The 25,933-nt window shown below is 38.1% G+C and overlaps 1 protein-coding gene across 1 annotated transcript in view; it reads left to right on the forward strand.

Annotated features, from left to right (window-relative positions):
* LOC133274262 (cytochrome c oxidase assembly protein COX16 homolog, mitochondrial) overlaps positions 1-25,933 on the forward strand; it is a 51,655-nt gene that overhangs the window by 19,335 nt on the left and 6,387 nt on the right. Inside the window, exon 3 of the mRNA XM_061463225.1 lies at positions 17,094-17,156. Within this exon, the coding sequence (XP_061319209.1) occupies positions 17,094-17,156 (63 nt within the window). The remainder of the gene's footprint in view (positions 1-17,093; positions 17,157-25,933) is intronic.

Here is a 25,933-nt window from a genome sequence, read left to right on the forward strand (position 1 = left end):
ATTGCAGCAGCGCAGTGCTTGAATGAGGTTGCAACATCCACCCAAAAAAGGGGAATACATTTGTGAGTGACTGGACAAGACCATGCTGTGTTGCTGGCTGGCACATTCTTATTGCTTCATTATGTAAACTTGCTCAGGGATGTCTGCAGGAGTTGTACACACACATAGGCGTGCCCTGAAGTATTAAAACTAAAATTGTTGATTATTGCTTCTGTTTTACCTGCCTATGAACTCCACCTGGATAGGATTTCTGTGCCCCAGCAAAAGTTTGGTTCGGTTTTTCGGTTTATTTGGTTTACACCCTCTTCCCGGGGGGGGGTTGCTGTGAGAAAGATAAAAGTGTTACAGAATTAAATGTAATTTAAAAGATTGTAAAGTTAGTATGGTTACTGAAAAATGTCTTGTGTTTTTATATGTCACATAATTTTCTTCCTTTAAATAATGTATATCATATGAGGTGAAGATTTAAAACCAAAATAACCTAAACCTTTGAATATGTCTGTAGCATTTAAAATGACACAAATAATGCTGTTTTTTACTTATAGTTGTGGAAGTCAGCAGATTGTCCCTATCATTAAACATATTGCGAGCTACTAGTGCTAGATAGAGCTGCTTTATTGCAAAGTATCTTACTTTTCTTATTTGAGTATAAATAGCAGTATTTGCTCTCTCTGCAAAGCTATCAAAGATACTAACAATTTAACTGAGATAGCAAGCAGTATTACAGCAGGATGTAAAGGCCTGGCCAAAAGTTGACTGATTTCACCATTTCAAGGAGTAATCTGGATAGCCAAGTCATTGTGATTGGATTGGACTGGCAAAGCCCACGGTGGTGTAGTTTGTTCTAATGACAACTAATGGACTTAATGCTATTGCTGTCAGCCCAGATCTTTCCATGCACTTACTTATCCTGTGTGTTCTGCAGGCTTTCTGCTTGATTTTGTTCCACATGAATTTATACTCATTCTCTAGACTTCCTGCTGTGTCAGTACTCCCTACCTATGCTAAGGTCAATTTAAATTAACACTGTTAGTATTCAAAATACTCTGGGTTATTTGTATTATTAGAATTTAGTGAAATTTAAATAAATACCTGCTCCTATTTCTGTGTCTGAATTTATTTATATTTCATTTGACCAATGAATGGTGGGTGAGATAAACCTCTGCCTAACTTCAGGTGCAGATGAGTTAGGTTTTGGGACACATATGTTAAAATGGGATTTATTTTCTCTAGATATGCCCATCTCTGTTCAGCTGATAGTAGGAGGAGCCTAGATACAGACTTTATGCTTCAAGTCAAAAGTTGAGATGGATAGAATTAGGTGAGATAAAGCCTGCCCTAAATATTATTTCCCTGGAGCTTTATTGGCAGTCTAGCAGATGGCTTGAAGGTAGAGAAGCTCTTACTTAATCCATTGTTTGTGTCTGAGGAATTCTGTGGTTCTGGAGAGTTTGGAATCATTTTAGTGTCACTGAACTTGGAAGAATAATTAACTCTTCTCATCTATCATTTTAGCATTTCTTTTTTTATAAATATATATTCATGTGTTTAATTGGTTTCAGTAAGCTAATTACACAAGCACAGTGTGGCAAGGGATCGGTGTTGGTGATTATTGTTATCTTTTATTTTTGCTTAAGCAGGTCAGGTTAGTGTGAGTCTCAAGTCTAATGAAGGAAAAATTTGGCTAATTTCCTTGTGTAAGTAGATTTAGTTGATTTTCAAAAACTAAATTCATTAATGAGCTTGGTCCTAGGTCCCCCCAAAATTAAGAAAATAATACAGTGAAATGTTATTTGGTGCTTTAGATAATGTGAGAGACATTCATTTATCATTGCTTACAGGAGAAAAAAAAAAAATCTTTGTAAGTTGTTTATGTAATGAAGCACATTTTACTAAATTAAAGCACAGACCTTGCTTTCAAGCATGGCCTGCTTTGTGGAGGGTTTTAGAATTGGATGTTAAGCAAGGCAGCCTGGCTTTTGATTGATGGCTAAGCAGGTGCCCTTTGTTTCTGTTGGCAGGGGAAATTTGGAACTTGTTACATCTTTTGACCATGGTTCAGAACCATCCCAGGTAGTAATTTCAGTCCTGCAATATGGCACAGAAATGAAAGGGTAGCAGAGCTTTTCTTACTCTATATTGTGGTGGTACCAGATGTTCAGACATAAATTTTCTTTCTTGTTTCAGTTCAGTCCAGAGGATTGTATGAAAATGAGCTCTTTATCCATGCTATTCTTGAAGATTTTGAGGTTCAGCTGCTCGAGTTGGGGTTCATGTTTTTTGCATTGATTTCAGCAAAAACTAATCCATTTTGCTTTATCTCAGATAATTTCCCCACTTTGTCTCTAAACAGCAGCTTACTGAATTTGCTGTGGTGTCAGACAGAGGTGTATGTTTTCATTTATCAGACATTGTTTCAGTTTAGTGCATTAACCACCATTTTTCTGTAAAAGATAAATACAGGGTCAGTCTGGGAATTCAGTAAGATTTTTGTTTCCCCATTCTGAGGCTGACACTATATGTGTGTTTTTGAATGATTTCCGGCGATTGAATCCACCTAGACCTACTGCTTATTGTCACCACAAACAGCTTAAAGCACTGTAGGACAGCCCGGAGATGATGTATTACTTGTGATTGTCCTTTCATACCATCTTGCATAATGTTTAAAAAAATGAGACCAAGGTTATCTGGCCTGTTCTGATGAAACCAGGAGACCTCTCAATACCAAAAGACTTCAGTTAATACCCTGAAACAGCTATGGGCTCTCAAAATCACAATGTGGTTGTTAAAAGTTGGGACTGTCTCATGAAATCTGGATGGGATGATGTTAATAGTAATACAGAGATTATTTTGGTAATATGCGTATTTATTGATGAAGAATTAAAGCTGTTCTAATTTTTAACTTTGAAATATCCATTTTTTAAATGGGTCTTTAGTTTCAATCTTGTAATATTGTGCCAGCATAATTTTTTGGCAATGAATATGAAAATATATTGTTAATGATACTGAGTTTGGCCACAGATGCTAAATAATAATTATGATGAGGTGTTCAACTGAATCCTTGTCTAAAATTTTTTAATAAGTTTTTTTTTAATGAAGAAAAGCCCTTGCCTGTGAGTTTCTAGGTGTGCATGGTTACTGCTGTAGAAATTGCAAGGCTCTTCTGTTGTCTATGCTGTGATGTCATGCTATATCCTGTGTGTAAGGATACATTAATAAACATAATTCAGTCAAAAATGGCATGTATCTAAGAGGCAGGGGATTCTTGTGCCTTTTATAAAGATTTGGAAAATTAACTTAAAGTTTCAGATTGAGAGTTTTGATTCTTAAAACTTCCATTCTCAACTACCTGCATGTATGTTGCTTTTAGACTGAAGATCCTTTACGTACCTAAAATTCTGCTTTTGGACAGGCTCTCTACTACCATAGTTTTCGTGGTGCTGCATAGCTTGGCGTTTCTTAAATACATAGTAAATCTTTTAGGCTCCATTACATAGATGTTCTTCAATTTGTGTTAGCTGAGATGTGAGCTCTGGTAAACATGCTGTGAGCGCAACTTGTGAGGCTTCACACGAACTTCCTGTGATTCATTGTTTCAGACAGAGGATGTGGATGGGAGTTTCAACGCACATGTCCTTTCTCTGGGAAACATTCAGTAACTGTAAATTTGTAGATTGCCTGAAGCTACAGGCATTACCAGCTTTTCTTTTTAAAATTCATCTCAGTATGAAGTAATTAAGAAATTGGGAGAACGAGAGAGAAAATGTTATTGTGACTTAGTGGTTAGATTAGATATGTGAAGTAGGGGAAACCTGGGTCTTAATTTCTATGCCATTTAGAATTTCTGTGTTTTTATGAAATGAGTATTTGATATTAAGCATCTTGAAGTAGAGTTCCATTTTGTAAGGACATTGTTCCTTCTCTGAAACGAGGGATTTGTTCTTTTCTTTAAAATGAACAAAGTGTGGTCTGCCTCACTCTGAGATGACTGAAGACTATGAATCCTAACTGGAAGGAGGTATCTTTTCAAATCTTGGGGTGAGTTGGCTGGTTCTTAAAAACTCTTCAGTCTTTCCTCTTGTCTGTCTGTAGTTACTGCTGCTCTAATTGCCTCACAGTGTGTGTCCTCTTTCTAAGAATCTAAATCTTCTCTTGCCCTTTTTTTTTAATTCCAGAAGTCTAATTCAGGCTGTGGATTTTGCTACATAACCAGGTGCTAGATCTCTGTAAATCTAGTTCTGAATCTTCAGATGTGTGTACTAATACGTGTGCCAAGTGCTATTTGCCTATTTTAATTTGCTTTCTTACATGTATATGCAGTTGTGGATGCCCTTAAAAGATTGCATTAGAATGAGTAGTTGATGTGAGGGCTCTCATATTTATGGCCAGGAAATACAGGACATTGTTTGGATCCTATCTGGCAGATCTTACTTGGGAGTACTCAGTAGAGGGAACATGTTAGGTATGTTCTGCACATAAGTCAGATGCACAAAAGTCCCAGTGGATTTACATTGTTCAGGATTTCCAAGCATCAAGCAGCCACATTAAAGCTGCCACCTGACTGTGCTGCCCACCATCTGGAAATTCCAGGCACATGGCCAAATTTGCATGCTATTTATTTATTTATTTATTTATTTATTTATTTATTTATTTTGCCAGGACGAGATTTCTGTGTTGAAAAAAAGCGCTGTGATTGGATTAACCTGGACATATGGCAGCTTTACCTCAGATTATTGAGCTTCTCTGTGATGAAATACAAAATAAAGTGCAAGTATTAAGAGTTCCTTGTTTTAAACAGGAGCCATTTTTCCATTTCATAATTCTTGATGGAGTTTCTGTTGTCAAGATTAGATTCAGATGAAGAGAAGGTTGTTAACCGGAGAAACTCGTTCTGACGCCACTGCAAGTGGAACTAATTTAAGTACATGAAATGTTGATAGCTCTCAGATTTTTACATTTTATATACTATCAAGAACTCATTTTGGTTCCTCTAAATCTTGTCACATTGCCACAATTAATTACTGGTATTTTTGCCTTGCAATTGAAGTGATTACAAGTGTGTAATTTAGCTTCAGGCAGCTTTTAGCCAAAACATAATTTAATATCCAGCAATTTTTCTCCTCACCTCCATCAAGCACCAGAAAACATCCAGCTTTTCAGACTCATCTCATGAAGCCAATGGCCATGGTGTCAGCATACTGGAGCTCAAAAGGAAGTTCTGGAGTCTCAGTTCTTAGGTCACGATTTTCTGCACTTCTGGACTTGGAGAAGTTTACAAGTCTACTACAGTTTTTACCAAGAAAGTGTTGAATACAATTTACCCAGGAGTGTTTCCGTTCTGAGGTGCAATCTCTACTTAAATGGTCCTTTGCTGTCTTCTTCTTTGTGTTTTGAGGTTAGAAAGACTTGAGTCAATTTGTTCTGTTGCAAACTTCAGCTATGCAGCTGTCTGAAATAGCATAGCCCAAACTTTTATCTGGAGTACGATCACTAATGAGAAGGGAAAATGCATTATCTGTCTCTCTTCAAATATCTGTCACTGCAGAAAGCATTTATAGGTTTGCTTGTGATTCAATAGGTGATACGTTTTCCCCAGAGTCAGCACTGAACCTCCTGTATGTTGTCAGGCAGTGCTTAACTGCCTTTTCTCAATGAGGCATAAAAATGAGACTTTGCCTTTAGAAACTTAATGAGTGCTGAAATTAATGTTGTAGCTTGTACAACATCATGTCTTGCCTCCCTGGAGTGCAGCTCGAGGAGGGTAGAAGGTATCTGAGATAGTATTTTGTCCCTATGCATATATGGCAGCTATGGGGTCAAGAAATTCACAAGCTCTCTGTAACAGTCCCTCACTTCTGCGAAGTCTTCTCAAAGACTATGTGTACTGTTCATAAAGCCTACCAAGCTCTGGGATGACTTAGAGCAGGAGACTAATTTAGGTATTCCCAGAGGAATCTCTCTTTTTTCATTGATTACTGAAAGAATGTAGGGATACAAGATTTCTGGATACTGCATAGGGAAGAGAGATGACTTGTCTTATTAGTAACTAAAATGTATGAATTAAAATATTTTGCATTCATAATTCCCAGTGAATGTAATAGAATTGTTTTGTTAATATTGGATGTTTAGCTTTTTAAGTACATCTGGCATGATAGGAAGAAAAGTAACTTTGCTACTGATGTTTTACATCTAATTACATAACTTTTTCTATTTTACTGATCAGAATGTCTGAACCTTTGGCAGGTAAACATGTTATTTATTAAAATGGTGGCAAAATATCTCTCAAAAGAAAATAGTGCATGATGTATAATCATGTTGCAAATTGTAGCAATAGAAAATATAGGTAATTCGGAAGTTTAAAAGCTTTCTGTAAGTGCAAAATATTAGAATAGGCTTTTTTCTTACTGTAAAACTTCACTAGATGTCAGTGTGGAAAGTATTTTTACTTAAATGTTATGTGAACCGTATGATGAGAAGTGTTAATTTAAGACATGCAAATTTAGGATGGCAGTTATTAGAATTTGGTAGTTGGGGAGTTCTCAATACATAATTTGTAGAAATGCAGTTTCAGAACAACGAAAGCAATTTCGGTAAGTTCACACTGGATTCTGATAATTGTTTCTGTTCAAACAGACAGAAAAACATCAAAGCAGGTTTCAATGCTTACTGAAAGTTTGGAGGTTTGTATTATAAATAGAAACTAAATTTTAAAACATAACTAACAGATTTTAGTGTTAACAAAAGAGCAGACATTTTGGTTTGGTTTTACACTGTTGGTTATTTTGAGCCAGCGGAAACGTTGTATATATATTTTCTTGCTGTTGTTTTGTGAAATCTGGGCTTGTTTGCATGAGGATAGCAAGTATATTTTCACGTGGTTCAGGACAGGCCTTAGGCATTAAGTTATACTTTTAGAAAAAAAAAAAATGCATAAACATTTACATATGTTTATGTTTGATTCAGGAAAGCATTCCTAATCTGTATGTGTGCTTGTGCGTTCTTTTAACTGTGTTACGTGTTTATATGACATTTGAAGAATCAGAGTAGCTCTGTTCCTACATGAGAAGGTTGGTTGTTGCGATTTTTGGGAGTTTGGGTTTTTGTGGTGGGTTTTGTTGTTTTATTGAAGCTTCAGTGCATTCACTGAAACTTTAAGGTTTGGCCTCCTATGAGGTAGTTAGACTTTTCACTTTAAATGTGTCCCTGATACACCAAGCAAAAGATAGTGGTTTAGATATTGTATGGTGCCTTTGGTTGTGCTCTTGTGTTAAAATGAGCTGCTGCCAGGATTAATTTACCAAGATGAGTCGAATTGAACGATCAGTGCACAGGTATTTCTGCTGAAGCACAGAACTAAGGAGTACACCCTCTCCAATCCTATCCTGTCTGCTAGTACAGGAATGAAAGTATGAAAACAAGAGGAACACAGACTGCTTGCATGATGGCTTCAAATGCCAGTTTATGATTTCTGTCTGGAAGTTACTTGCTTTTAACAGAAACTTAAGTGACTTTTTCTGTTTTTCAGAGTTACCACAAAGAGGCTAATTTTGTCCAGTTAGGATGTGACTAAGGGAGTAATAAGGAAAAGCTTAAATGGTATTTGCACCAATGTTCCAGCTTTAACTTGTATAGTAGATACATAGCCATTAAAAAGCAATATTTTAAAAATATGATAAAGAATGTTGACTCTGCAGGATTTGCATCTAAAATGTGTATTTTGTCTTTATTGTTTCTAGCTATTAAGTATCTTCCATTTAGAGGCAAAAGGTGGGTTTTTTTTGTTTGTATGGTTTGTTTTTTTTTTTTACCTAAATACTGGTCTCAAACTCACACTCTCTGTAAGTCCTTAGATGCATCTTTCAGTAGCATGTCCATTACTCCCAGCAAGTTGGTGCACATGAGACCAATTAACCCTGTAATTTAGATACAGCAAATAATTACTTAGTAAATACTCAAGAACTCTTAACAAAGTTTCTTTTGTATTTGTATAGCTTTTATTCAAAGTAAAAGCTTTTGCTTTTGCCAAAAAAGATGACGTGTTTCTGAATGCAGGAGTTCAACGTTTTGTATATTATCATACAGTAAAAGTTAGGGTTGGAAGTGACCTTAAAGATGATCCAGTTCCAACCCTCCTGCCATGGGCCAGGCATGTTGCTCAAAGCCCCATCCAAACTGCCCTTGAACACTTCCAGGGATTAGAACTGGACTTCCATCTTGCATACATTGGTTAATGCTGTACTGATAGTAACTAAATAGCATGCTGATGGGTTAACTGAAATATGTAGAAAATGCATTTGAAAATGTGGATGTCAAATATGTGTATTAACAGCAGACAAATTATAACGAATTTTCAGAGGTTTATCCTCCAAAGAGATCACATGTAAGTTAAATTATGATAAAACCAGTATTTCAGAACTTGAAGCCTTTTAGTAGATTTCATTAATTTTTCATGTATTATACCTACACATTGAGGAGAAGGAAAGGGTTTTTTTAAGTACTGCTTTATGTAACATTTCCTTTTTTGCACTGATACCTTAAGGGTGTTTCGTTTATGCCCTGTACTTCACGATGTCTAAGTAGCTGTAGCAGGACAGGTGTAGCATATTAAAGAGCCTTTACAAAGGCACCTTGAGAAGTTGTATTTTAATGTTTTTGAAATAGGCAGCTCATTCCTCTTGCTGTTTTCTCTGTCGGGGTTTTGTGATGGCTGACTCAGCAAATTCAGCAACTCTTGTTCCAGCCTAAGAATCACAGTTTTTGTGACCAGCAGTCCACATTTTGACCCACAGGAAGGAATGTGCTGTTGTCTTACTTTTCACTCCTTCCTGTGATGATAAATAAATGCATAGAATTCTCTCACCAACTTTCGTCTTTCTTCCATAGTTTAGACCTGTGGCTGGCATACTCCAGCCATTTCACCTGGGAGGTCCTATACTCCTATACGTCTTTTTTTGGAAGAAAGTAGAAAGGGGATTGGGAGACATTGCACAAATACTTAGCGTGCTCTTTGTACTGTTGGATTGCGGGAAAAAAAAGATGTAGCAAATCCCAGGAATGCCAGCTTTGAGATGCTGTATAGGAGAGCTCTGCCATTATGATTTTGAGGGAAGAGGTGTGGTTGGGTCTATACTTGGAACTGGTTCATCTTTATGCATGCAGCAAAATTTGCTTTTCCTTGCAGGGTCCTTTCAGAAGTACCAAGGGTCTTCTTGTTGGTTTCAGACTTGTGGATTGTTGTTTTTTTTTGTCTATTGAAATACTTTATACTGGAAGGAACAAATTTTGCACTGATTTTTACTGTGAAATTAAATTAATGCTAGCTTACTCGGAGCTGAGGTTTAAGGCTCTGATTTGTATTTTATAAATCAAATAAATCAAAATTGTGCACCTGCAAATCAAGCTGGATGCAAAAGCATACAAATCATTGATTAAATGCCAGAGTACTTTCTTCTCAGAACTGAAAGCTATAAAACTTCTGTTAGTTTTGATGACCTTATATATGAGAAATCTAGAAATGCTTAAGTGCTTGCTGAAGTATGGGATCATCATATTGGCTTTTTTTATGCAATTAGCTTAATTGCATTTTCCATGGCATTATCATGTGAAAATGCATGGTTCAGCATTTGGGACTGTAGGTCTTTTTTTTTTTTTTTTGGTCCATCTGTAAGCAAATAAAAGATTTGGATTTTAGGAGATGACTGGTGCACCGTGTACTGTAACTCTGGGAACTGCTGCTATTTTGTATTGCTCCTTTGGAAATGTCTGCATTGTTTTATGTCAGAGACTGGGTTGATTTGTTTGTTTGTTTGTTTAACTGTCTGTATTCTATGCAGATATTAGGAAACAAAGGACACAAAGCCAGGTTTTGCACATAGTCTCAGCTGTCTCCCCTGTGTTATTCCTATCCAAGTATAAGCAGTTTAGAATCATAGAATGGTTTGGGTTGGAAGGGGCCTTAAAGATCATCCAGTTCCAAACCCCCTGCCATGGGGAGGGACACCTTCCACTAGGCCAGGTTCCTGAAAGCCCTGTCCAAGCTGGCCTTGAACACTGCCAGGGATGTGGCAGCCACAGCTTCTCTGGGCAACCTGTACCAGGGCCTCAACACCCTCGTAGTGAAGAATGTAGCATTACCTGAGTGTTTTTAATGTATTAAATGTTATAAATAACATAGTTAAAGGATCTTGTAAATGAAGTTGCACAACTTGGTATGTTTTGCCTCTGTTGCCAAAAAAATGTATGCCAGGAGTTTGGCATAAGTACAACTTTTGTTGTACTTTACAGTCTTTACAAGCTTTGTTTCTTTAATTCCTTAAGTAGAATGGTGATCAGCTTTGCTGTGGTTTACACTGCACTTCCTGAGTCCTGGGGTTTATCCTCTCTTGTCTACAGCTTCTCTTTCTGCTCAGAGACCACAATTTGCAATATTTATGACAGACTTGTAACAATTTATGGGAGTCTTTTCTTGTCAAGGAAGATAAAAGCTGACCGATCCATGCAAGATTGCTCATTCTCTATGTAGGGGAGTTAGGCATATGTTAAATGTTTTCAAAGATTTTCTTTTGGGAGAGCCAGACCTGGTGGTTCTAATTTACTCTTTAATTTTGAAGAATGGGTGGGGAGAGCAAAATGAAGAATTTCATATAAACAGTCATTTTATGGACTCTCTGTGCTGTGGATACTGCAGCAGAATTGTGTCCCATCTTTTATGCTAGTGTGAGCAGATGGAAATAAACCAAGGTTAATTCATGTTCATTGCATTCAAGCCATTGTCTTTACCCATTTCCAGATTAAAAGGTAAAATCTTTTTCAATGGTATATTCTTTTTGTGGAGGATAGGATAGGAAAGGATACTCATGTTTTAGAAAAATAACTAGTTTTAGTGTAGAAACATCTCCTACTGCCTTCTGGAAATGTTTGCTGGAGTTCTAAGACTTTGCATGCAAATATTTGGTCAGTACATGCAAGTCTCTGGATACCCAGTATACAATTTACTGCAGTGACTTTTGTGAGAGGAGACTGTTAAAAGCACAGTCCTCTTCTCATGACGTGGTTTTCTCCTGACAGTTTCTTTGTGTAGTAATTGAACCCTTAATTTTAGAAGATGCAGTATATTGGAGACTTGGTTAGTGCTAAAACCCATGGTCACAAATAGTAAGTGGACAAATAAATAATAATGGTTATATCTGAGAGAGACTGCTTGTGAAAGGTGGCTATTTAAGTTAGAGATCTAGGCATACATATATTGTGGACACCTGGGGTGCTACCCTGAAAATTAGAATATGAATTGACTCTGCTGAACAGGAGTGACACTACTAGTCTGCTTTGCATTCCCCTGTTTCATAGAATGGTTGAGGTTGGAAGAGACGTTTAAAGACCATCCAGTCCACCCCGCTTGCAATGAGCAGGGACATCTTCAGTTAGATCACGTTGCTCAGAACCACATCCAGCCTGGCCTTGAATGTCTCCAAGGATAGCACATCCACCACTTCTCTGGGCAACCTGTGCCAGTGTTTTACCACCCTCATTGTGAAAAGTATCTTCTTTCTATCTAGATTAAATCTTTTGTCATTTGAAACTTTTACCCCTTGTGCTATCACAACGGCTCTAATAAAAATTCTGTCTCCATCTTCCTGATAAAGCCCTCTTTAAGTACTGAAAGGCTACAGTAAGGTCTCCCTAGAGCCTTCTCTTCAGGCTGAACAACTCCAACTCTCTCAGCCTTTCTCATAGGAGAGGTGTTCCATCCCTCTGAACATTAAAAGGGGATAGCAGTGGTGTTCTTCGGGTTCCATTGTGGGAGAGCTGTTCTTTCCATATCCTGGAGGTGAAGTTAGTGACATTCACAAATTGTACAGTTGCTTTCTGTCTGTATTATTTGCCTCTGAACCAAAATGAACTGTGGTCACTGAGGATCAGTACAAAATTGTTAGCGAGAGATATTTTTTAGTAGCAGCACATTTAGGTTTATAACTGTACCAGAAATATTTGTGTCATAAACAAAATTTCCCTTTACTGAAATGAATATAGAGAGGCCAACAGTTTGTCACAGTGAGCTGCAGGAGTCCCTAGTTTTTGGTAGGGATGGCAAGCACCAGATATTCCTGCTTTGCTCTAAAGTGAGGCCTCTTGCCTGCACCCTGAGATGCGCCTTTTTTTCCACCTAGAAATTCTGTCCAGATTCTCATTGGAAAGAGAAGTGGCAGCCACATTTTAAATTTTTTTTTAGGGATTTAAAGCCTCAAATAGCTGCCTACTAAGATTTCTAGGAATATTTTTGTGCTTAACCCCTATTACTTTTAGCCATCTAAGAATTTATTTATTTTTAAGTCTGTATCTTTTGAAGTTAAGGAAAGATAAATCTGCAGGGACAGTGGAGTCTGAAATGGGACAGAATTCTAATTTGAAAACTTTCTTCTTTAACCCTTTTTGAAATGTGTCAATATACCTGCCCTTGCACTTCTAATTGATGTAATATGGAAAATAACCGTGAGAATGTTTCATTTTTGCCACAAGTGCTGCAAAGGAAAAAAGCCAAAACAAAAAAAAACAAACCAAACCAAAAACCCCACAAACAGAAAACAACCCACGCCCCAGGAAAAAAAAAAACAACCCAACAGTAAAGACTTGAAAAACGCAATTTACAGCAACGGTTTTGAAGCCTTGTAGTCACCATCTCATGAAAGCTGTCTGAATACTTACATCAAGTATTTCAGTAGGAATTTAACATGAAGTTACGCTGTAATTATAGTTCTACACATCTTTGAATTCCGTATTTAGAAACAAAGCTTGACTGTAAATGGACTTAAAGGAGAATCTGAGATTTTGCCTGACAAGAATGAGTCCACTAGCATAAAGGGATATTTTTTCCTGTTCCTTCCTGCCTCCTAGATAATGGCGCAGAGGACACTGCCAGGCTACTTTGGCATTTGGACTTTTTCTGCTCCCCTTATCCTATTTACTAATAGAGATTTGTATTCATAATTTAGCTGATGATTCATTTACCAGTACATAGCTGAATACTTCTAGCTCATTTGGCAGCATATGTGTTGGCATAGCAGTCATCATGGAAGCAAAATGTATGTGTTTTTATTTGGATCTTGTGGCAAACGTGTAATACAAAGGAGCTACTGCTTTGGCATGGGCACTTTAATGGCTTTGCCCCCATTTTAAGTGTTCTGTGGTTACGATCTGTGATCATGGCTCCTGTTGATATTTTTCTGCCTTTTCTGAATGAAAATAGCACCATTCTGTTTTCTTTTCTTCTTTTTGTTCTTTTGATGTTGCAAAAATAGTGCAGCATCATACAAACACTGTGGAAACAGGACTTTATAATACACTTCTTCTCAACTGTCATCTTGGTTCTGAAAATGGTAACCTGTCTGTTTCCATTTGGCAACTGCAAAACAGGGTTTTGCAGTCAAGGCTTTAGAACGTGCAGATGACTCAATTTCTGTGTGGAGTCAAGCATGTTTAAATTATGCTATGTGGGTAAGTATGTAGGGAGCAATAAAGGTAAAGAGAAGGTAAAGATGAAGAAATGCACACTTGTGTGCTTGTGTCCCCTTTGTTTTTGTTTTTGTGGAACTTTGAGCAAAATAGTATGCTCTGCAGAGTGGACTTTAAGTCTTGACCAAAATAATATGCCCTGCAGAGTGGACTTTAAGTCTTTCATGTACCTGTATGTTAAATACTAAAAGTTTGACAAGATGTGGATATAGTTTGCCCTCAAAACAGGGCTTAATTAGCCTTTTTTTGTTAAGTTAATTTGCTGAATAAAATTCCTGGTTCTGAAGAAGCAGCAGCTTCTCTTCATCTCTCATTTACAAGATAACTTTTTCCTAAGAAATTTCAATTAGCCTCTTTTATTCCTGCTTTTTTGTCAATATTAAAGCAACAGCATCAAAAGTTATGAGTGTTTTATCAGTTTTAGCTAGTCTTCTCCGTTTGTGAGGCAATAGAGAAAGAAGACACAAGGAAGTCTGAGGATAGAGGGTCCTGGGAGGATAAGCAGCAGTAGATTGCTTGTTTCCCTTTACCTTACACAAATGTGGTCATGCAAGAGAGCTAAAAATTGTTAAAATAAAACTTGATAGTGGGGATATTGAGCTGTCTTTGTAAGATAAATTCTGGCTGGGGTTAATTAACTAAAAATGCTGCTCCCGCTATGTTTTCTCAGGTGCCTTATTATTAAATGAAGGGAAAATGTACGAAGAAATAAAATTCTCTTGCTCCTTTACTTCTGGAGCATTTTTTTCCCCGTATGTGTATTGCAAGAACACCAAGCATAACGAATAGTGTTTGCATTTAGTTCTGAATACAGTGAGGTCCATGATCACTCTTATCTCTGTGAAAGCAAGCTCCAAAGCCTGTCTGGCTGCCCAAAGAGTTTGCATTTCTGCACATGTGATGGATGGGTTTGTAGTTCTAATGAAGCATGGCTGTTGTTGAGGTCATGGTCACAGGAGTGAGGCAATCCATCTTTAATGAAGGGCAGTTCTATGGAAGCCTTGAATGCCAAGGCAGAAAAATAGCATTTAATTTTTTATCTGATGTTGAGGGCCACTGCAGAGACAGTGCCTTGTTTTATACAGCTTTTTTAATTACAAAGAAGGTGGGAGCTGTATCCTGTACAAACTCTAACCATTTTAGATGTTTTGGCTTCTTTCCCATATGTAAAGAGTCTGGAGGTTGCAAAAACATAATTTCTATGACCAGATTTAATCATAGAATCATAGAATATTTAGGGTTGGAAAGGACCTTAAGATCATCTAGTTCCAACCCCCCTGCCATGGGCAGGGACACCTCACACTAAACCATCTCACCCAAGGCTTTGTCCAACCTGGCCTTGAACACTGCCAGGGATAGAGCATTCACAGGTTCCCTGGGCAACCTATTCCAGTGCCTCACCACCCTAACAGGAAAGAATTTCCTCCTTATAGCCAATCTAATCTTCCCCTGTGTAAGTTTTAACCCAAGGTCTTCATTCTCACAGTCCCTGCGTCTGCTTTCCAAGACTTGGGTGGTGTGGTCAGAGCTTTTGCCAGTGAAGACCAAGGCAAAGAAGTCATTCAGAACCTCAGCCTTCTCCAAATCCTGTGTAGCCAGTTCTCCCGAGAGCTTCTAGAGGGGGCCTACATTCTCCCTTGTCTGCTTTTTATGTGCTACGTACCTGTAGAATCCCTTGCTGTAATTCTTAGCATCCCTAGGCAAGTTTAATTCTAACTGAGCCTTAGCTTTCCTAACCTGGTCCCTAGCTTCCAGAACAATATCCCTGTACTCTTCCCAGGCCGCCTGTCCTTGCACTTTTTATAAGCCTCTTTTTTTCATTTGAATTTTCCTCAGGAGCTCCTTATCCATCCAAGGAGGTCCTCTGGCCCTCCTGCTGCACTTCCTTCTAGTTGGGATGCAACACTCCTGAGCTTGTAGCAGGTGATCCTTGAATATCAACCAAGAGTCTTGGGCCCCCCTGCCCTCTTGGGCTATGTCCCATGCAACCTTACTAAGCAGGTTCCTGAAGAGGCCAAAGTCTGCCCCCTTGAAGTCCAGGGCAGTGAGCTTGCTGCACGCTCTTCTCACTGTCCTGAGGATCTCAAATTCGACCATCTCGTGATTGCTGCATCCAAGGCTGCCCTGGAGGGTCCTGTTTCCAACGAGCCTGTTGGTGAGCACGAGGTCAAGCATGGCACCTCTCCTTGTCGGCTCCTCTATTACTTGCAAGACGAAGTTGTCTTCCACACAATCAAGGAACCTCCTTGATTGCTTGAGAGATTGATTGCCTCCTGGGTTGTGATGAGATAGGGAAGTCAAACCTCTGGCCTTGTACAGATGGTGTTAGACTTACCTGTCTGAGCATCCGTAGGAATTGAAGTCTCACAGGCTGCATACTAACTAGTAGGCAGTAACTGTAATCAAGTGGAACATTATGGCTTAGGGAAATTATTCTTCAGAGCAGTATTAATAAAGATAGTATAGGTATTTCAAGTACCTCTGAGTATGAGGAGCTTGTGTTGGTGCACAATCTGAAAATGTGTCTTCTCATCAACCAGGCAAATTCTATATCATGTGCTACCTCCTTTTTCTTTTCTAGACTGCTTATAGACATTTCAGGTTGGTTGTGTTGAGGGTAACTGTGCCCTTTTCATTCAGATCAAGAAGCAACAAGTGAAGAATAACAACTTTTCTTCACTGAACTAGTTTTAGTTAGACTAGTGTACCAGGAATATAGAACTAAGCACGTTGCCAGTCTCTTTACATCTCTGGTTTGTTTAACACTGGTTGTATTTAAGGTCTGAAAATGAGAATGTTTTCTCATGGCAGATTTATCTGATATTTTAATTGGTTAGCCAATGACTATGTCTGAATACTGCATACATGGCTGATGTCTGAGGAGAACATAAAATGTGTTCTCTAAGTATGAAGAATGCTAATTATCTTTTTCTCCTTTGCTTTTGTGCTTAGGCCTGTGGGAGACAGATGTTACTTAGCAAAGGGAGGGATGAACATAACTTATTTTGGGCTCTGGAAAAGTTAAAACCTGGAATGCATCTGCTGTGGTTCACTGGCATGTCTGTTCTTGCATTTGTTCCTTGAACAAATTTCTCTGAAAGGTGGCAGGAATTGCTGGCATTGTCAGTACATAATCAAAACTAAGAAAGAGCTGTGTGTTCCCCAGAAAACTGGATGTTTGACTCATGCTTAGACTTTGAAAACCAGAATGTATTGTATACCTACTCACTGAACACAACGTTCAGGAGGAAAATATGTAATGTGATAAGAATTTTCTCTTTCTTGGTCTTGTTTCATTTAAGGCTTTCTTTAGTTTCACATTTTCGAACTGAAGAGTTACACATTTAAGTATCTGAGGTGATACAAGTGCAGGGCTAGTTTCAAGAATGCTGCTTTTTGATTTGAAGAGTTCGGCTGTTGACCTGTCTCATCCTGGTACATGAACAAATAGCATATAAACTCATTTAAAGGAGAGAAGGGTTTGCTTGTACCAATATTTAATTTATTTGAGGTTAAGTTTTCTTAAAAAAAAAGTAAAATTCCTTAAAGCAAACATTTTTGCTGTATTTTTGTTTGTCTTGCAGGTTGATCCAGCTTTGAAAGAAAAATTAAAACAGAACACTGTGACACTGGAATCTGAATATGAGGTAAAATAAATTTGTTGCTTAGGGCTCGTAAGCTTGGCTACCCTTGATTACTCTGGCCACTGGTGGGTTGTATCTGTCCCTAACTAAAATTAGATCAGCCATCTGCCTTTGACTCAGTGATGTCCAATAAAAACAAGGTTTTATGTAAAGAAAGGGTTTTGAACATGCAGTGCTTCTTTCTGAACACAGCTTTACTTTGCTGTCCGGGTACCAAGTACAGTGGTACAAACAAAATCCACTATTTCTGTGGTTAACTAGTCTATAGGTGTAGGGCTGATGTTGGCCTTAGATGGAATGTGTGTACATATATGCCAGCACTTGTACTGCATGAGGTTTTGATGGTCTTTAGACCAAATTACAAAACAATGTGCTTGATGTGCTTTCTGTTATTTCTTGCTTCAGAAACTTAATGTGTGTCTTCTGTAAAACTGCCATTCGTTTTTCAGTATTTCAGAAAATTTAATAGAGAAATATTTCACTCTTTCCTCAATGATTTATTTTCTTCAAATATTACTGAGCTCCAAAATGGCTGTTTTAGCCAATTTAATATCCAGAGTTTCATAAATCTTCAGGCCTAAATAAAGTCATGTTAGGAAAATGAGAAAAAGTCTCCCTTTATCTAGAAACAAAGCATAAAGCTATTTAAGGGATTTTTTTATGTCTTAAAAGTACTTGGATAAAATGTCCTGCTAATGCTTTATCTATCTCTATGGTCTGTATGCTGAACACAGGGTTTCTTTTTCTTCCCATACCACATTCCTGTAACAAGCCTTTGAATAGCTTGATTGCACCCATAGCTCTCATATTTAGATGTCCAAGTGGCAGCACATGGTCTTGCTAATAAAAACTTTCTTTTGTATCACTCTTTTTTCATTTTTCTGAAATAAAAATAACTTTTGTATTTTCACATGCCTTTTTCACATGTATTTTTCACAGAACATCTGCCTACCTGCCAGGTTTGTGGCAGTGTTTTACTACTATTGTAAACAGTTTTGGGCTGTTCCCCTTCTACCAAGAACTGTAGTTTATGATGTATAAAAAGGGAATAAAAATATCTGTGTAGGGAATAAAAAGATTTGATCCCTGAGTACATACGGAGAGCTCCAGTGGAAACTCAAAAAAATACAAATCCATTAAGTTCTGATTGCCTCTGGGATTATTGTGTCTCTCACTTTCCATAGAATATACTGTAAGGCTGCTCTGGTTTACTTATGTGGAAGAACCACAAGCAGTAAAAAGAACCACATATATCTGTTTAACTCAATACTTAACCTCAAAATCAACTGATCTGTATTCAGATATGACTTGCGTGCTCTCCAGAAGTAAATAGCTGAAGGATAATATTTAAATAGCCATAATTGCATTATCTTTGTAGATAAATCAATGGTAATAAAATACAACTAGCATAACAACATATTACAAGCTTGCTTGGGTAATGAGGCTACTTCCTGATGGACAGAAATGACAGAAGCAATCTTTTTATTATTTTTTTTTCCTTAATCTAAACTGCAGAATGTTCCCAGTAGTGTTTGGATGTTATAGAGGACACAGCAGTTCAACAAAATTTTGCAGTTCAACAAAAATTGGCATTTCAACATAATGATTCAGATTATTGTTTTGAACTCTAATCTCAATATATGCTTTACTATGGGCACCAACTTGCAAGCACTAGGCATATGCGTTTCATGCTTCATACCAGCAGGCTCCACACCGAGTATTTGGCAATTTTGTTCAATGTTACCTCTTTATTCTGGTGCAAAAAATCTAGCCAATCACAGAGTTACAGCTGACATTTAGGAAAGCAGGATTCCGTGGACCCTATGTGTTCAAGGCTAGGGAGTCTTGACAGGGGTTTTTCCCCATTTATTTTTTTACTTGTCCAAAATGCAGCTCTTAAGGACATCTTCTAATTCTGTATATAGGTCACACAGGAGGTTTACACTGGTGGCTCCTACTAAATAGGGCATGATAAGAGATCAGGGACAGTTAAAAAAAAAAAAAAAGGTTGCTGTTTTGATATGTAAAGCCTTATTTTACAGTATTATTAGCATTATATCTGCAGCTGTTACTGAGGATACCAGGCCAGCTCTTCTGAAGCATGGTTACCTGATGCATGCAAATGTCTATTGGCCTTCCCTAAGACTTTTATAAATAACTTATTGTTCTTATAGAAATGTATGTATTGAATACTGTCATGGTTTAAACCCTAGCCAGACAGCATGTTCACTCATGGCGCTGGGCTGAGAGCAATCGAGCACCCCCCCCCCCCCCCAGGGCTCTCCTCTTCCCTACTCCCGGAGGAACAGGGAGGAGGATCGAAAGAGTACAACTCCCACGGGTTGAGACAAGAACAGTCCAGCAACCAATGTACAACACAAATCACCACCGCTGCCACCACCGACAACAATGACAAGAGAAAATAACAAGGGAAGAGAATACGATACCACCGGCCAAGAAACGAGTCCCACCCGGAAGCCCGTGTCCTTCCGGGTAACTCCCAGTTACCCCCCACCCCGGCCATGACGTGCTGTGGTATAGAATACCTCTTTGGCTAGCCTGGGTCAGGCGCCCCGTCTCTGCTTCCTCCTGGCTTCCCCTCCTCCCTGGCAGAGCATGAGGCTCACAAAGTCCCCGGTCAGGGTAAACATCACTTAGCAACAACCGAAAACATCGGTATCACCAGCACTGTTCCCAGGCTGGAAGTCAAAACACAGCACTGCACCAGCTACCACGAAGGAGACAAATGACTGCTACTGCTGAACCCAGGACAAATACATACTGAATTCTTTTAGAAAGTCATCATTTCTGCTGTAAACATAAGCCTTTATGTGCATATTGCAAAACTTAAACAGGGGGAGTTTAGGTTAGATATTTTAGGAAGAAGTTTTTTACTGTGAAGGTGTTGAGGTGCTGGAATAGGTTGCCCAGGGAAGCTGTGAATGCTCCATCCCTGGCAGTGCTCAAGGCCAGGTTGGACAAAGCCTTGGGTGAGATGGTTTAGTGTGAGGTGTCCCTGCCCATGGCAGGGGGGTTGGAACTAGATGATCTTAAGGTCCTTTCCAACCCTAACTATTCTATGATTCTATGATTTCAAACACGTTGAAGTCTGCATTTTGTCTCCAGTGTGTTGGTGGTGATTAAAAAGTTGTAATCACAGTTTTAATCAATTTACTGTGAGGAAATCACATAGAGGCAGTTTTTCACCTTCTAATTTACCTAAGTATATTTTCTCAATCTGTACAAAAAGTATTTTATTTCATGTAGTTATATTTTCTTATACTATTCTAAGGAAGGAAGAATTTGCATGTGTAATTTGTACTGAATTTCTTTTATCTCAGCTCTGTTAATAATGCCATTTATCTTGGGCCCTGGGGCATGACAGAAGAGCAAGCTACCTTTGCATGTCTTCCCTGCTGTTTCTGTATTCCTCTCACACACTTATGTGTCCTCATATGGCCAATTAGTCCTTGTTGCTTCCTTTTGCCCAATAAATCATGCCTCTGTCCACTAGTGACGCTGATACTAATGTGAATGTAGTTCTGCTGCTGAGCTGGGTCTTGTAGAACACCCTGTAAAAAATGTCAAGTGTTTGACCTGTGACAAAAGCCTGGAGTATTTTATTTGAAAGGACAAATATATTGTTTGAAAGAGAGGGGATAAAAACCTGATTAATGTGATGAATGAAAAACATTCTCACAGATGTTTAACATTCACAGTACTTTCCTTTTCACTGTTTGAATGCTATCTCAAAATAACATTCCTAATTCCTAACATTTGGTTTCTGAACTTCTGTGAAATTAATGGTCTAGTGCACACTAAAAAAGCTGGCCTTAGTCAGTTACGTCAATTCCCAGAATAAAGAATTGTTTAGTTTTTTTTCAATCAAATAAACAACATCTTCAAGTAGAATTTATTAACATGTTAAAATAGAAAAGTCAATTAAGTTTGAATCAAGTTTGTGATATCCAGTGGGAACCACTGGCAATTGAAGGCAGAGGAAAAAAAAAATCACAATAAATAAGTAGTGTGAAGGATTGCTATGGAAACAGTAAATGAGAAGTTATAAAGCAGAGAAGATTGATAAAAGACAGTAAAGACAACAGAGAGTTGTCTGATAAGTAAGCTGACAAGGATATGGGTAAGAGGATGGTGTTGCAGGAGACTAAGAATAAAATGAGGATGTAAAATCATGAGTAACCATGTTGACAGAGTAGCATCATTCAAAAAATTTATTTATATTTCTTTTAGAGAAAATGGTATTCAAATCAGAAGAGACAAGAGATGTACTTCCAAACCTCTCAATAACCAAACAAGATGTTATTTAATATCTGTTAGGGTCTGCTGGTTTATTGCAGAGTTCCAAGAAAATGCTTGGAAGACTTCAATGGCTGCTGAAAATCACAATCTGGGAATTAATGGTTCTTTGGGAATCGTAAACAGACAGGATGGTGATACTTTTAAGTGTTCTGTGAAATTTGGGATATATCTGGGCAATACTGACTACTTTTTTCAGGGATATGGAAGAAATCGTAAATCATTACTGATGTGCATGTGACACAAAAGTATTGAAACAGTAAAAGTATGGCAAGTCAGGGACAGAGAGTTGTTTGTTTGACGTGGTAAGCTGGGCCCATTAAATAAGCAAAGTACCTTTTAAAGCAGCCAAAGATACTTGTTTAAAAAACTGGAAATGCAGGCCAGAGTGGACTGCATTGTGGAAAGCAGCAGCTCTGGAAAAGATTTAGGAGTGAGTGAATAAATAATTTGGATTGATCTTCTACCGTGATGCTGTTGCACATAAAGCTGATTTAGTCTTTATGAATATAAACAGGAGTGATAGGTGGTAGGAGCAGGTGATTTTACTTCTGGCTGTGGCACTGATGAGGCTAGTACTGAAATACTATATCTACTTTAATGGGGGAATGGTTTTAAACTGAAAGAGGGTATTTTTAGGTTAGGCGTTAGGAAGAAATTCTTTACTATGAGGGTGGTGAGGCACTGACACAGGTTGCCCAGAGAAGCTGTGGCTGCCCCATCACTGGCAGTGTTCAAGGCCAGGTTGGACGGGGCTTTCACCTGGTCTAGTGGAAGGTGTCCCTGCCTGTGGCAGGGGGCTGGAACTAGGCGATCTTTAAGGTCCCTTCCAACTCAGACCATTCTATGATTCTACTTCTGTTGTCCACATTTTGAACGGGGCTTTAAAAATGGGATAGGTTGCAGAACAGGCTGAATGCATCAACTTAGGTCTCGAGAAAGTGCCTTAAAAGAAATGTAACAATTTAAATCTCTTTAAAGGTACCAAACCCAATGTTAGTTATATATATAAATACCTTCATAAGAAGGAGGTGCTAGCTGCTGAAGATTTTTTTTCTTTTTTATTGCATCAAGGATACTAAACTTAGAACTAAGGTCCATTATTAATACATGGGAACACTGTTTGAACACAACAGCAAGCAAAATAGGTTCTGTGCCTTTCAGAGTATCAAAGCTGTTTTAATTTTTCTTTCAACTGGTTGCAAGCTATTGGACTCAGCATGACATAAGTGAGTAGCATAAGTATATGCTGGTCTGTGAATGTGCAGTATAGAGAACGCTGCTTTCTTGACTTAAGTATATGAATATTGAACAGTTTTTGTGCCTCATAATCTGATAAATTTTAAAAGGTCAACATTATCTCTGGACAAAAATTGTGTAACTGTTTGTCCTGAGACTTACAGCAAAAGTATTGCAATTACAGTATTAAAATGTTTATTCAGGACAATTCACAAAGTAAAAGCAGATACATGAAGCGGTGGCTTGGGAATAGAACCTGTGTATTTCCTGTCTTAAGAGTAAAAAAAAAAGAATTTGAATAAGCTTTTCTGAAAAAGATTCAAACCAGTTAAAGTTCATTTGACATAACTGCAGGGGTTGTAGTGCCAGCAGAAAGGATGAAACTTTTACTAACATAGTAATTTATAGTACTAAATAGATGCATTGAATTGTCTGGACACCAGGACTACTCTAGAAGGAAAGTAATTCCTCAATGCCAGTAGTTGAAATCAGCAAGTATCTTGTTGCTGCCATTATCAGTACCAGAGGATTAGCGAATTTGCTGTTGTTGAAGAATTAACAGATTAGGGTATTGAATAGGTTTATTTCAGTGTCTGTGAAGATACTAGTGGCTAAATACCTTGAGCTGTTTGAGATATGACAAACATGTTGGGAAAAAAGCCCTCCTTGTGACTGTTGACTAAATGAGATTGAGTTATTATTCTTTCGCCCCTTAATTGCTCCATCCCTTCCATGAGCTCTTTGTGGTCAGTGCGTTGTTCAGCCCAGCCATTAGGTTCCAATTGTCCTTCAGGTTGTGTCTGGGATGAGCGGGGTTTCTTGGATTTCAGTTTATTCATGTGTAAAATGATCTTGAGTTTTTATTTCACTGTAATTTTTCATTACTTACTGTTTTGTAGAGAAGAACAAAGTGATAATAGCTTATTATTAATGGAAACTGCCAGGGGCAAGGATTTTAGTTAAAATAGTTTGCGCTAGGCATTTTATTCTGAGTGGATGTCGTGAGGATATAGCGAGGCTATAGTTTGCTCCTTTTCTTGACATCTCACGTCTTTTGTGCCATAGTTCAAAATGTGATCAGAGAAACGCAAGAAGGCGTGTTTTGGTGACTGGTATGGCACAGGAAGAGTTCTGGTGGAAAAGCCTTCTTGCAGGAAGAAAGACACTCAGCCTCCAGAGGAAACTTCACAGGGTTTTCCTTTTTACTGGTCTTATATCTGGAACTCATCTCTATTGAGCAGCCCTGTAAATTCTTTCCTGCTTATATTTATGGCGTATCTTTTTGCACATGGTTTTCTTTAACTGTGAGTTGTTTCTTTCATGTGTGTGGCATTTGCAGTTCTCTTTTCCCATAAGAAGACACTCATTTCTCACAAATGGAGAACAAAGTGAAGCAGTTAACAGTGCAGTCAGGCAGCAAACATGGTCAGGACATATAAATACCTATTTTAAATATAACATCTTCTCCTCACCCTTTCTCCAAAACAGAATCCTTCATACCTGCTTGTGCTCCCTTTTTCTTTTAGTCCCGGAGGAATGAACCAACTCTTACCATGTTAGGGCCAGCACTGTGTGTTGTCTCAGTTACAGAAAAGAAGTTTGAGTAGGAAAAGTGGCATCCACACAGCATGGCTGAATTCTTTCATTTATTGTCCTAAGGGATGCCGCTAACTTCTACCAGGCAGTATTGGGAATATTTTCTTATGCAGCTGACTAGGTGGAAATGTTAAGCACTTCTGTCATATTAATGGGCCCCCTGTGGGGAATTGGTAGATCTTTGGTATGAAGTAGCTTTAGTTAGTAACTTTAGTGTATGGGAATTTAGCTACACAGCTGAGGCTATATACATTCCTCTCATGGAGTGCCTCTGAAGAGGGGTACAGCAAAACAGATAGATAGTTTTGAAGGAAGCTCTTGTTCTTGTCTTGTCAACCAGGCAAAGTGCCTTTTTGCAAGAATATCCTTCTGTTTGTTTTACTGTGCTTTTTTTTGCCGATTTCATAAACACTATCTGGAATATTCTGTGACTGTCAGCATAGTTCCAGATGATGCCCACATGGATGCTTAGGCTAAATTTGAAATATACTTTAAAACATTGTTATACAATTCTTATGTGTTCTTTTAGTCTCAAATTACTGCAGCCCATCTTTAAGGCTCTAACTATACTGTACAAATATACTCTGCAATAGCAAGTTACTGTCAGAGTGCTGGTTACTGTCTGTCCTAAGAGGCTTACTGATCAAATGGAAAAATGTGATGCAAGATGATGGTGGAGACTGACCATGGAGTTTACACACTTTTAAAATAATCAAAAATTTGAAAATTGAATGGGGAGTTTCATTATTTCAACCTCTGACTTCATTGTATATGTGGTAAGACTTGAGTTTTGCCCAAGTATAGCTGGGAGACATCACTGAGCAAGTTCAGAGGATGAGGAAAATGCTGTTGGCAATTCAGTATGTAATACTCCATCTTGTTCATAGCATCTTCTTAGCAACTGATGGGACAGCCAGGTGTCCTGCTGTGCCATCTTACAGCTCTAACATGAAAATAACAGGAGAGTCTTCAAGTGCAATGCAGTTCAAAACCAAAATAGCCTCCAACTATAGAAAGACCCCAGAACTTACCTTCTAAAACTTCCCCTTCACTCTTGTGAAAATTTAGGTAGATGTCTTGATCCTTTTCAGATAGAAGTCCTTCTGCTTTGATTTTGAAGACCTGTTGGTTCTGATACAGTGAAAAGTAGATTTATTCTCAAATGATTTGCATACTGTATATTTAGCAGTTTTTTGCTGAGAAGTAGCTTTTCTGTTACTGGCAATATAGTGGAGGACTAACACTCATATTACTGTCCTCATCAAACAGAACCACTACTTTTCTTTTTTCTTTTTTTTTTTTTTCCTGTGGGAAATCTGCCCAACACCACAGATCAAACAGTGGCCACTGACAGAACTGAAAGAAAATATTTATGGCTGAAAGGACTGAAGTTGCTCTGTTAATGTTAGACAAAACATTTCTCTGTAGTTTCTACACAGAGAAAAGCATTCTGTTTCAGTATTTGACAAGCAAGTTTTGGAAGAGAGATGAGTGGAAAATCAGCAGGAAAGTGTAGATAAGAAACAAAAGTCCTGAACTACACTAACTCTGTGTGACTGTTAGCTGAAATAACTTGAGGCCAGGATAGAGGAGCAGCATGTGAGAAACAGAGGATTTAACTCACTAGT

Source organism: Pezoporus flaviventris, unplaced genomic scaffold (assembly GCF_033815535.1).
Source record: "Pezoporus flaviventris isolate CSIRO_AGI_PZ_B2104156 unplaced genomic scaffold, CSIRO_AGI_Pfla_v1 ptg000036l, whole genome shotgun sequence".
NCBI lineage: Eukaryota > Metazoa > Chordata > Aves > Psittaciformes > Psittacidae > Pezoporus > Pezoporus flaviventris.